Source organism: Garra rufa, chromosome 6 (assembly GCF_049309525.1).
Source record: "Garra rufa chromosome 6, GarRuf1.0, whole genome shotgun sequence".
Lineage (NCBI taxonomy): Eukaryota > Metazoa > Chordata > Actinopteri > Cypriniformes > Cyprinidae > Garra > Garra rufa.
This window is the reverse complement of record NC_133366.1, coordinates 28,650,111-28,663,939: the sequence shown is the minus strand read 5'-3', so window position 1 is coordinate 28,663,939 and position 13,829 is coordinate 28,650,111. Positions and strand designations below refer to the sequence as shown.

At 34.8% G+C, this 13,829-nt stretch overlaps 1 protein-coding gene across 1 annotated transcript; it reads right to left on the bottom strand.

Annotated features, from left to right (window-relative positions):
* Positions 1-1,540: 1,540 nt before the first annotated feature.
* LOC141336528 (calsequestrin-2-like) lies at positions 1,541-11,860 on the bottom strand. Its single transcript, XM_073842197.1, has 11 exons — positions 11,492-11,860; positions 9,670-9,754; positions 9,405-9,505; positions 8,785-8,896; positions 3,334-3,407; positions 3,030-3,160; positions 2,899-2,944; positions 2,737-2,791; positions 2,504-2,604; positions 2,339-2,413; positions 1,541-2,074 (listed from the first exon to the last, which is right to left on the bottom strand). The coding sequence occupies exons 1-11, from the start codon at positions 11,726-11,728 to the stop codon at positions 1,856-1,858; spliced, it is 1,236 nt and encodes a 411-aa protein (XP_073698298.1). The 5' UTR covers positions 11,729-11,860; the 3' UTR covers positions 1,541-1,855.
* Positions 11,861-13,829: the final 1,969 nt, after the last annotated feature.

The following is a 13,829-nucleotide window of genomic DNA, read 5'->3' as shown; positions in this document are numbered from 1 at the left end:
GAAAATACAAGCACTTGAGGTTAAAAAGTAAATAAATTGTAATTAAAAAAATAATAATAATAAGACCCTTCTTCCTCCGCTGGGATCGTTTACAACCGCATTTGGCATCGTTTGAAGCCGCATTTAAACAGCATTTTGGAAGTTCAAACTCAGGGCACCATAGAAGTCCACTATATGGAGAAAAATCCTAAAATGTTTTCCTCAAAAAATATAATTTCTTTATGACTGAAGAAAGAAAGACATGAACATCTTGGATAACAAGGGGGTGAGTACACTGGGTTCTGGGAAGGGTTCAAATATGCAGAAGATGCTGGAAAACTGAAGAATGTGCAGGAACTAGAGGATTTTTCTGAAGAAAAATGACAGTTGAACTGCTCAGGACAAACAAGGGACTCATGAACAACCATCACAAAACATGAAAACAGTCGTGGATCATCCAGGAAATTACACACAGTATTAAGGCTAAGTTTACACAACAACAATGTAGTCACATTCAAGTCGGATTCAAGGGTGTAAACTTTTGAACAGGGTCATTTTTATAAATTCAGTTATTATTTTGTAGATTATATATAAACATCTCATGTATGAAATAGCCTATATTCAGTACAGACTAAGTAAAAAAAAAAAATGCAATTATCATGTTCCCTTTTATTTTGATAAAATTATTAACATATTTTTTAAATTCTGCAAAGGGTATGTAAACTTTTGAGCACAACTGTATCTAAATAGAGACGATTCATAGTCTTCTGATATTTTTATACATAGCTATTAATACTATAATTTAATCCAAACAGAAAACGTCCTGTATTTGTATATATTGTTTTTACAAATTAGGGTAAATGCTGGATGCCACCAAAAGGAAATGTAATCACATTAAGATCACTTCTAGATATACACTACCGGTCAAAAGTTTGGGGTCAGTAAGAGTTGTAATGTTTTTAAAGAAAGTCTCTTATGCTCATCAGTGCTGCATTCATTTAATCAAAAATATAGAAAAAAAACTGTAATATTGCGAAATATTATTACAATATAAAATAATGGTTTCTATTGTAATACACTTTAAAATTTAATGTATTCCTGTGATGCAAAGCTGAATTTTCATCAGCCATTGCTTCAGTCTTAAGTGTCACATGATCCTTCAGAAATCATTCTAATATACTGATTTATTATTAGAATGATCTATATTGGACCTATATTGTATTATATATTGCAACAGTTGCCCTGCAAAGTATTTATTTAGAAATTGTGATATTTTTTCTCTTTGATGAATAAAAAAAAGAAAGAACTCAAAAGATCTGCTCAAAAGAACAGCATTTATTCAAAATATAAATATTTTCTAACAATGTAAGTATTTGCTATCACTTTTTTAATCAATTTAACACACCCTTGGTGAATAAAAGTATAAATTTCTTTCAAAAAAAAAGAAGAAGAAGAAAAATGTACTGACCCCTAAACTTTTGACCGGTAGTGTATGTCCCTCAAACATAATTAAGTATACAGGTATAAACCAATGTTAATACAAACTGACTATATAACAGTATAATATTTTGTGTTCTTTATTGAACATGTTGATACATCTTAAGTGTCCCAAAAAAAAAACACAAGTAATAATACAGAACACCCTATTTCTTGCAGCCATATTACAGTTCCACTCATATACAGTTCCAGCACCAGAATTATAATAGGTCATTATGTGTTTTTGCATTTTGCATTATCACTTCTCTTGCTGGCAATGCCGACAGTTCTATAGTAAATCAAGTAAACTCTGCAATTAATAAACCATCAGTCATTAAAATGAATAAAATCAATACAAACTCTGGAAAGATCTGTGGTTATAGTTTTTTCTGTATACCACTTAATCATCATCATCATCACCATAATGGTCTTCATCGCTACTATCATCATCATCAATATCATCGTCGTCGTTGTCGTCGTCATCATCATCGTCATCATCATCATCATCATCATCCTCAGTGTTGACCTTTCCAGAGAGAACATCCTCTATCCAGTCCTCCAGCTCCTCTGCTGATGGTAGGGCTTCATCATTAGGCATGTTCAACCACACACTGTCAGCCTGGTTAGAGCACACACACAAATTTGTGTAGCAATGTTATTCTGTATATTATTTTATTGTAAAAGTAAAAAAAAAAAATGCTTAAACGTGATGAAATGGTTTATGTTGTAGATCATGAATATGTTATTTGAAGCTTTCACTTAAAAGGGTGTGATGTAACATACATCTCAATGTAGTATAAAGATATTCTTTTAAATGAAAGTGTTTTAACAAAGTGATGAAAGTGAGGATAGAAAGAATAGAATAACATCACAACCATCTTACATCAGTCACATTCACCACACCAATCTGGGGTCTGAAAAGGTCCACCTTAAAGGTTTTCTCCCAGTATGTAGTTAACTGCAGAAAAAATAACCATTACAACATTGTTAAAGTGTTTCAGTTCAGACATAGAAACACTGTGTAGCAATTGGTGGAATATTGTCTCACCAGAGGAAATTCATCAGGATCAATCCAAACTATGCTGAGATCTGGGTTTTTAGTATTGTCCCTTGCAACCTCCTTTAGAATTTCCAGGAATTCATAACCGTCTATGAAATGAAAAAGAAATAAGCACAAATTAAATGCTATTAAGACAATCCTTCTGCGCTATACTAAATCTAATCTTGGTGATGCAGTAAGAATTTTCAGCTGCTTGTTTTCTGTTGTAAGGAATTGAAAACCTGGATCCTCCTCCTCAGCAAAGGCAACAATGTGGATTCCATCCATGTCATCCTCCTGTTGATTGAACAGAGACAGATCACTTGAAGCAAACCAGCTGTCATTTAACTGACAGTTAACATTCAATAGGCCTACAGACATTCCCACAGTCCAGTCTTGCTCACCCAAGTTTCAAACATGTCCTCAGCGCGAAGCTTTCTCAGAGTGGGCCTGAGTGAAGATCAAACACTCTGTTTTTAGAATAAAAATTGCATCATTGGCAATGGCAAAGTTCTGAGGATTCCACTAATATCACCTTCTGTGTTGATTGACAAAATCCACTATCTCATCCTCTGAGTTGGGTTTGCCAGGAATGGTAACAGGCTCATCCATGAAGGGCTCATAGAAATCAATTTCATTCATTTTTAGAGTCAGCTGTTTAGCCACCTGCAGCATGAACAGTTACAAAATGCAGCCAATTCATAATAATTTTTTAGCAAAGACAGAGAACACACAAGTATCCTCTCACTCTTGTGCTTATAAATACACATTCTTGTATACCAAAATAACATATCTCATGGTTTCATTCTTGTTATCATAAAGGAATAGACTGTACGCACCCCTTTGTCAAAAGTGGCAAAAAACTTCACATAAGGTTGGAACTTCTCTGCGGTCACCTGAAAGGCCTTATAATCTGAGAAATAAAAAGAAAGTAAGAAAAATCTTAGACCAATTAGGCAGCATTTAATAGTTAGTGGGGTTATCCCAGCACATGGTTAACACTCCCCCATTTTTTTCTCCAATTAAATGAATATAGCCTATATTTTAGACTGATAATGTGTTTTTTTTTTCCATATTTTGTATTTTTTAGGGTACTAAATAATTTTTATGGAATAGTAATTAATTTATTACCCGTTAACCACTTTTTGAGCCTAGACCTGAAAATGAAATTTCCGACTTACAGGGTTAGTTCACCCAAAAATTTAAATTAGACCATTATTTACTCATTCTCCAGGCATTCTTGGTGTACATGATTTCCTTCTTTCAGATGAATATAATCGGACTTATTAAAAATGATCCTGGCACTTCCGAGCTTTGTAATAGCATTGGCAAGTGTTTCAATAGTCCAAAACAAGTGCAATAAAGTGCATCCATCCATAATAAAAAGTGCCTCACACGGCTCCAGGGGTGAATAAAGGCCTCCTCCTCCTGTAGTGAATCGATGCGTTTGTGTAAGAAAAATATCCATATTTAAAACATCACTTTAATAGCTTGCGCCAACTGGTCGTACAAGGAAACCATTCCGGGTGTATGACATAGGACGTTAGCGTCAAGCTTGTGCCAATGAGTCTCGCAAAAAACAATGTTCGTTTACAGGAGGAAAGATGCAAAGTTTTCTTATATGTGACCCTGGAGCACAAAACCAGTCTTAAGTCGCTGGGGTATGTTTGTAGCAATAGCCAAAAATACATTGCATGGGTCAAAATTATTGATTTTTCTTTTATGCCAAAAATCATTAGGAAATTAAGTAAAGATCATGTTCCATGAATATTTTTTGTAAAATTCCTACTGTAAACATATCAAAATGTAATTTTTGATTAGTAATATGCATTGTTAAGAACCTAATTTGGACAACTTTAAAGGTGATTTTCTCAGTATTTTGATTTTTTTGCATCCTCAGATTCCAGATTTTCAAATAGATGTATCTCAGCCAAATATTGTCCAATCCTAACAAACCATACATCAATAAAAAGCTTATTTATTGAGCTTTCATATGAAGTATAAATCTCAGTTTTGTAAAATTTAACCTTATGACTGGTTTTGTGGTCCAGGGTCACATATTAGCAAAGGAAAACCAGTCTCCTCATGGTTCGAAATATTATGTCATCCAGCCAGTTGCCGAAAACTAGATTAAAGTGATTATTACGTTTTGAATATGAATATTTTTCTTACACAACCGCGTCGATTCGCTACAAAAGGCCTTTATTCACCCCCCGGTGCCATGTAAGGCACTTTTTTATTATGGATGGATGTTTTTTATTGGACTTGTTTTGGACTGTTACAGAGAAACACCTGCCCATGCCATTATAAAGTTTGGAAGTGCCAGGATCAGTGAAGATTTGACAGGAAGCTAGTGGGACATAGAGAGGGCCATATGTTGGCGTGCTGCCCACAAAGCTATTGGTGCCAACAATTTGGTCTCTTTTTAAAGAAGACAATTGGAAGACACTTTTAGTGAAAGAAAGCTATATAAGTTTATTGGGTAACACTTTAGATTACAATCCGCAAATAACTACGTAAGTAAACTGAATTTACGGTATATGTTTCTGTAATTATAGTCTACCTGTATAGAACAAACATGTAGGTATATGGGAAAAATATGTTAAATATGGGGGGGTAACAAACCAGGTATGCAACCTGCGAAGAACTACATAAGTATACTGAATTTACGGTGTACGTTTCTGTAATTATAGTGTACCTATTAAAGTACGTATGTGTAGGTATAAGAGAACAATAGGCTGTTACATTTTGGTTATTCGGGGTAACAACCAGATATGTAACCTGCAAAGAATTGCGTAAGTAAACTTAAGTTACGGTGTATGTTTTGTATTTATATTGTATCTACGTGTAAGTATAAGGGAACAATATAGCAAGCGGATATACAAATAATTTATAATGGAATTACTTAAAAACTTAACAAGTACCTATTCTATTAAATCGTACGTTTTGTGTATCTATACGTAAGATTTTTAAAATTACTGGGAAAATATACTCTTGTTCCATGTAGTTACAGGGTAAGTGTGCCATCTGCGGGTTGTAAATTAAAGTGGTGATTGTTACCCCCTTGTTCAACGAAGTTACAGGGTAGGTACAATACATAAACACACAATCTGATATCCTTGACTCTGAAACCTTTATTTAAAAAAACAACCTATTTCAAAATACATTTGCAATATATAAAAATATTTTATAGTCGCTAATCCCACTCATACCTCTAAACCTAACTATCTCTGTACAGTAATAAAAATATGAAAGACAGGAAAGTGCAATCACAATCATTTATTTATTGCAAAAATGCCAACAGCCGTAAGTAACCAAAAAGTAGGCTAATTCAAATAACAATGTGTTTGCAGCCGCATTCCTCTCTGGCGGAATACAGTGGTTTGAGGTGCAGTAGGATGAGAGCAGAATTTAAACTGTTAATCGCTGAAAATATTATCCAGATTATTGTCGATCCACTCCTCGAAGGCGCCCGCGCATCATTCCAACATATCTCACCAGAAACACGGCATGTAGTAATCTGTGACGAATGCAGGCGAGAGCCAACGTCCGATTTTCCTGTCGCAAAATGCACTTTACCATGGGTTTATGGCTGTTGCTGCTGGACTCGCGCCTACTTATACTATGCCCTAAAAGTATGTGCTCTTTTTGTGACGAAAAAGTACATACTTTTGAGTATGTAGCAGAATAGTAGGCACGTTTTGGGACATACTACTTCGTCATAACTGTCTTTAACGGATGCTCTGTTGCTTATGCTGCGTTCCAGACAACCCATAACCCGTGTTTTTCCGACCTTCTACCAGTGAAAGTGCACTGGAACGGCAGTCAAACCCGTGACTTCCCACTCGTGAACTCGTACTAGATCAATGTACTCCCAGTTACCAGTTCTGACGTAACATAGCCCGCGAAACAACAAAGTCAGCCCTAATGGGTGCGGTGTTTATGCAAGTGGCACACGGTGGAAAAATAGAGCTTAGGACAATATAACGTTGCAATCAAATAAATAATAATAATAATAATTCATAAATGTGCCCAGGCAGTTTGGCGTGACTTGCCTGGAACGCTACAAAGTCGTGAGTCGTGGTTTGAAGTGGTGATTTACCAGTTAAAAAACCTGCCTGGAACGCAGCATTAGTTAACTTACCTGAATCTTGTCACTGTTTAAACTGCAATGTCAATCATCACAGTTAACATTATCTACATTTCGTTTAATTTAATTTCCTAACGTATTAGAGAGAAATGAAGAGGCACGTTCTTTCACGAGTCTTTCATGCTTTTGCGTTTGCATAATTATGCATTTAAACGTTAATGACCAAACCTATCATTATAAAAGTTCATAATGTTGCTGCACATGAAATATAACGCGGATAACATAAAAAAAATCTTTCATCAGGTTACACATTGATAATTTATCACTCAAACCTCTTTCTCTCTACCTGTCCGTTGCATATCCTCCATGTTTGTAGTTTTTTAACACTTTTTATGCGTGTTTGTAGTTCTAATCGAATCCTCGTTCACCGGCGCAAGATTTTAGCCGTTAGAGTGTGCATTGATCCGCACTTCGAATTCCGAAGTTAAGTAGTAGACCATCCGGGACTCTTTGGAATACTTTTTTGAACATACTACGATTTGGAACGTTCTATTTTCGAATACTAGTATGCGAATTGGGACGCAGCATCGCTGTTCGGGATGGAGATGAAGATCGCCGGATAAAGGCTTGAATTTGGGTCTGGTCCTGGCAAATCGTATGGATGCTGAAGATCTGGATCACAGCGCACAAATAAAATTGTTTCATTTTGTAATTATGATGCGTGTTCGGTGTATTTTATAGTTATATTGTTAGTCACAGCATGTCAGAGAAAACGCCTTTTGTAACGTTAATATTAACTTACTTGAATGGCTAAACGATTGCAGAAATGTTTATTTTAAGATTTAAAGTGTAGTCTTGATAACATTATGTAGACCTATTCTTGGAAAAGAGCTGGCAGCAGAAATCACAGAACAAAATGAAATGTTATAATTTCATAATAGGTAAACGTTAAACGTTAGATGATGTAAATACGTCAGTGTCTGTAAAAACTTAAGTAAATGTACGTTTTGTAGAACCACATTTGACGTAAAATACATACGAATAATGAGGTCACGTTGCTGTATTGTACCTACCCTGTAATTTCGTTGAACAAGAGGGTAACAATCGCCACTTTAATTTACAACCCGCAGATGTCGCACTTACCCTGTAATTATATGGAACAAGAGTATACTTTATAGATACGCCAAACGTACGATTTAAGCCTGGCACAGCACAGCAATAACACCGTAACTGGTTTGCTTACGCAGTTTTTTGCAGGTTGCATATCTGGTTGTTATGCCTAATTACCAAAACGTAACATGTTCTCTTATACCTACAAGTAAGTTCTTTAATAAGTACACTATAATTACAGAAACGTACATCGTAATTTCAGTATGCTTATGTAGTTCTTTGCAGGTTGCATATCTGGGTTGTTACGCCCTTATTAACCAAATTTAACATATTGTTCCCTTATACCTACATGTTCGTTCTATGTAGGTACACTATAACTACAAAAACATACACCATAAATTCAGTTTACTTACGTAGATCTTTGCAGGTTGTAATCTAAAGCGTTACCGTTTATTGTTATGAAAAATGTAAAAGAATATACATATTTTATGAGATATTTATGTATATAACAAAACATGTTTTACTCTGAAACTGCAAGAAAACCAAAGCCATAAATGTGTGTTTGTGTTTAAGTGTTTGTGTTGTGCTTCAAATTTGAGGTTGATCTCAAAAAAATGGTCTTCTTTTTTTCTTTTTCTTTTTTTTTAAGCTTAAAAAAATGGTCTTCAATAAAATTTTGTTTGGGCCCAGTATCAAACGTTTCCAGGTCTCCAGCTCTGTCCCCTGGCTACACCTCAGGTCTCCTAGCCCTGGACACCACCTTGGTCCTCTGACCCTTTGGCTCACCCTTGGCTTCCCGCCTCTGTTGGACTTATGTTAAAATCAAGTGGACACGCCTTTTATGGGGGGGGGGGGGGGGGTGATGTCACAGTAAATCACATTTTGGTCTGAGTTTGAGTTGGATTTTGAGTTGGTTTTTTACACTTTCCTTTTTTCTTTGTTCGATTTTTCGCATTCCGGGGGGCCACAATGGACTGTGGGGCCCAATGCACTGGTTTGCGTGGTGCCTAAACACACTACTAATTAGAGCATAGCCGCAAAATCATAATTTTACATGCAGCATTTATTCGGAAGCAAAAAGACCACTTACGTTCAGACTCTTCGCCCTTAAAGTAGCCAATAAGTCGTATGTCTTCATCCATTCGCTCAAAGGCACGTTGTTCCATGGGATTACTGATCAGCTCCACTGGGTCCTCCAGCAGCTAAAGGATGATGTGAAACACACACAGCATGGAAAATTAACTACAAAATGAAGCCCAAAATATTATTTATATGTAAAAATATATAACATAAATGAAATAAAAATGTAATTGTATTTAATATTGCTTAATCAGCTTTAATACATTCATTTACTAAAACTAATCATATAAGGTAATTGTGTAGAAATGACTCTTTAAAGTAACAATTGCAGGTTAACACTTTTGCAGTGAGAGAGCCATGTTAGTAGGATCCATAAACTCAAAGATTTTTAAACAGTAAAACATATCAGAAAGCACAACCACAGTATATGCACAAAATTGTTTAGCCTAAACTTTGTTTAAAATTATATTCATGCAATAAGTAACTTTAAAATACAATAATACTGTTCCAGAACTTAAATCTTATTATACATTTGTGCTGTTTTTGAAGCAGTATGATCTCTGCTAAGAAATCACAAAAGTCAGCTGCTGCCAGAGCCGACACTTATCCAGCCCAGCAAATTTCACTCACATCCAGCAGAAATTCAACCAATGTATCTGCAGAGAGCTCTCCATCAAACTCAATCACTCTTTCATCCTTAAACACATAGATGCTTCCTTCCTCCTCCAGACCTAATAGACAAAGATCAAATGTTTCAGTGAGGATGTTGTGTGTCAAATCTCAAAACAATACCATAACATATTAGTTGTTTGTTATTGAAACATAATGTAAGAAAACTTTATTTTCTAAAAAGCAATTAATTAGCACAATGACCCATTGGAACAAAACCACTTACCAAGCTTTTTGGCAACCTTAGCATCTTTATGTGAGTCTACCAATCCAAAACCAATATCCTTGTCTTCAAGAACTTGAGCAGCAAGCTGGTGATGCATGAAAGAGACACATCAGTACATTAATAGTGTGAGGAATATATACAAAACTGTTGTCTATAATATTTTTATTTTATTTTATTAGTTTATTTAACAGGGACAATGCAGTATAACATTGCTACAATTTCATGCAGCCGATGGTCTACATATAGGCTTCTAGCCAAAGGCTAATTTGCAGCCCCAGTCCCTGGTTAGGCTTAGCCCTGATAAAATATACATATAATACAAAACCAAATAAAATAAAATGGAATAAACAGCTGAGACTCTGTACAACCATCAGTGTTCACACATCTGCTTTTGTTTGAACCACTTTTTCAGTTTTGTTTGAAAAATATTCCACTGTGTCTGCAATTTCCATAACAATGTACCTTGAACTGAAAATGTAAATTGTGCAAATTTAGTTTTTCTCTGTGGTGCTATACAGTTCTGTGTAGTTGCACCTCTTGTAGTGATCCCCTTACTACTCTGTTTTGATATTAATGTGCATATAACTTTTGGCGCAAGATTATTTAAACATTTAAAAAACATTTTAATAAGAGATGAATTTATACAATTTTCAAAACTAAGCAAACTATGTTTTTGTAAAATATTACAGTGATGCCATCTGGTTGGTTTCTTATCCAAAACTTTTAGTGTTTGTTTATATAAGGATCTAACAGGTTTAATAGTCAGTAATTCAGTCTAGAACAACACTTCCACATTATATCTAAGGAGTTCCATATAATATATGGCCGATATCTGCTTAGTCAAATCTATATTTGGTCAACTCTGTTATCATTAGCAGACCCAGAATTATTTGTGGAGCCTTTGTCAGCCCCCAAATCAGGTCAGTCTTTACACTAAATTGCACATCAGGTACTGTCTAGACACAGAAAGCAGATGTACACTCTGACACTGTGATGCAGTCAATTGTAACTCTATACTAAATTTTATGGAGCAAACATATAAAACCATTTTTTAAATTTTTAGGTTATAGTATTTCACTCAGTTGCTTATCCTGAAGATCTAGTATTTTCAAGCATATTTTTTAAGTTAATGATTTCCAACCAGGGGGTACTTATGCAGGTTGCAGAGATCACTTAGATTTAAAAAAAAAAGGGTGTTAATAAACTAAAACTGGGTCAATGACAAACAGTTAGTGTCCAAAAAAAAAGAAGATAAAATATTTAAAAATGCACTGTAAATGCATGTGCCAAGTTGGTATAAATGTAATGTTTGTATCATACTAAAAACTAGTATAGTTTTAAATAAAAATATAATTAAGTTATGTACCTTACATGACCATCAAGTAAAAACTGATACATATTTTTCATACACCTTGAAAACACATTTGAACCATTCTGAGTTTTGCTATATATTTTTTAAAAAGGTAAAAATATTGAACTAACCTGAACTAACTTTGTCATGTCAGAAAATTTGAAACTACAAGATATTTTAAGATACTTCTTGACTTCGACACAGATGGTATTCAGGGGTCTTCTCTAATTTACTGTTTTATATATTAAATCAAATCATCAAATCAATAAATAATTAAGGCTCAAGCATTTATTTTAAATCTAAAATGGATTTAAAATTAATAATAAAAAATCCTGCCAGTTTTCAAATGCTGTGAGTACAATGTGAGACCTCCTCCCACCAGAAAAATGTTCATTATAATACATTTGATGGTCTGTTCAAAAAGTATGTAATAAATTCCTCAGTCGCCTCTTTCTCCCAATGATTTCTTACCTCCAGAACCATCTCCCTCATTTGAAAATGCTGCTGGAGCTCCTTATCTGAAGGCAGGGGTTCGTGAAACAGCAAACACATCATGTCATACTTCTTTAATGCCTTCTTATAGTTCCTCTCATTGATATTAAGAACTCTGTCCTTGCCATCAAAACTGGGAAATTCCAGACCCTCCTCTGCAAAAGAGTACCGGAGAAAATACATGCAAGAAACCAAAATAAGCCAGATGGACAGCATAATAGCAATGATTAAACAGGTGAATGAAAAGAAGTGTCTGATGGAAAGAGTCCAGGTAAGATCCTGCAGGACACTGAGACTCAATGTGTAATTCTTCAGCACTAAAAAAACATTGTATGCTCTCTTCCTCACTCTACCACATTTCCTCTTCCCAACAATTAGGCAAAGACATGATAGGATAAGACATTTGATAGACATTCCAATGAGTATTCCCCTGGTGAATTTAGGCCTCTTTTAGTGACCCAGTCATTTAAAAGCTAAAATTAAATCATGATCTGAAGAAAAGGAGGACAGACCATAGGGAATGACAGTACAAGTCTCTCAACATGTAGATGATAATCATTGTGGAGAAAAAAAATTAAAATATAGGTCACCTGACCACTTGACAAAGAGTCCTATGTACCTATAGTTAGGGTACACTCTCAGAAAAAAAAAGGTACCAAAAGCTGTCTCTGCTACACATTTGTATCTTATTTACCCTAAAATGTGCAGAAGTGTGCATATTTGTACCTTTCAAAAAGGTACCATCCTAGTTTTTTTCTGAGCGTATAACAAGAATATAGGGTTAACCCTGGGAACAAACTGGCAGAAGAACAGACATCTTGAATGAAATGGTGGGTGCCAGCTTAGAGTAAAATGGAAGACGATAGCAAATGGAGTACAGAGATGCACTTTGCAAAGAAAAAAGATATATACATAAATGTTACATATAATAAGAGCATAATTAAACAAGAAATGAAGAGCAGATGGCAAAAACAATGGGAGTAAGATATAACATGTAGATAGTTTTATAGCATTCAAATAATTCATAGCATTAAAGCATTCAAAAAAGTTTTTTATTATTAATTAAAGTCATTTAGAACAACTAAAGGGGTTCTAACTACATTAGCTGTTCTAAATTCACTGTAAACCAAGGCATGGTAATGTGGGGCAACTTGGGGCATGGTACTAATGTGGTAATGACAATTTTAAAAAATAATGAGGTGAAGCGTTTTGACCTCGTAGTTTAATGCACACGTGCATGTGTCTTATTGTCTAATAATAACGGCCCACAATTACTACTTATTTACTTCATTGCATATGGATTTACAGTTTGATAAAAACCACCCATGAATGGAGCCCAAGTGCCACCTACAGGCCTATTTTTTTTTTTTTTTTTTGTCTGATGTGAAGTGTAGGGGGCAAGAACAAACGAGATCATGACGTAAAATGGCTTTATTAAATTATAATTTTTATGTTAATAATGGAACAATTCAAATTATATATAGTAACTGCTAAGCTATATTGGGATTTCTCCGTAGTGATAAATGCCTATTTTTTTGTTTACATTTGAGCCCCTGAGGAACACTTTGCGCGTCCATTTAAATGCAGCATGATTACTTTACTAAAATTCCCAAGTTATTCCAATGTTTAGAGATCCACTAAAATACAATGTCAAAGTGGGGGACTTTTAATCTAGTTTCAGACCATACTAGTACATTCATCGACTTCTCCTCAAATCGAGCCAGTCTTGAAGGTATACTTCCTCAAGGGTGGAAGGAAGCATTAATTATACCGATTAAAAAGCCTGTGAAAGATCCAAGTAATCCTATGAATTATCGTCCAATAGCTTTAACTTCTAATTTTGTAAAGTAATGGAGAGAATGATAACTGATAGACTGACATATCATTTGGAAAAAAGAAACTGGTTTTCTCCTTATCAAAGTGGGTTTAGGTGCGGAAGAGGGACGTTGGATTCATTAGTATCTTTAGAAGATGAAATAAGGAAAGCATTCATAAATAAGGAGAGTGTCATCGCTGTTTTCTTCGATATAGAAAAGACGTATGATATGTTGTGGAAAGAAGGATTATTAATTAAATTAGAAAAGTTGAATATAAAAGGAAGAATGTACAATTGGATTAAGGAGTTTTTAATTGGAAGAAGTATTAGGGTGAAAGTGGGTGGAGAGATATCCTCCAGAGGAGCAATCGATAATGGAACACCACAGGGCAGTGTAATAAGCCCACTGTTATTTATCATCATGATTAATGATGTTTTCTCAAAAGTACATAAAAGTCTGGGGAAATCATTGTTTGCTGATGATGGGGCTCTTTGGTTTAA

Bases quoted from the DNA above. Each gene is read 5' to 3' on its own strand.
- LOC141336528 (XM_073842197.1), bottom strand. From the start codon at position 11,728: ATGCTGTCCATCTGGCTTATTTTGGTTTCTTGCATGTATTTTCTCCGG. The intron at 8,897-9,404 runs GTGAGTGAAATT...ATCATCCTTTAG, and splicing joins TGGTTGAATTTCTGCTGGAT to CTGCTGGAGGACCCAGTGGA. The intron at 2,792-2,898 runs GTGAGCAAGACT...TTCAATCAACAG, and splicing joins AGGACATGTTTGAAACTTGG to GAGGATGACATGGATGGAAT.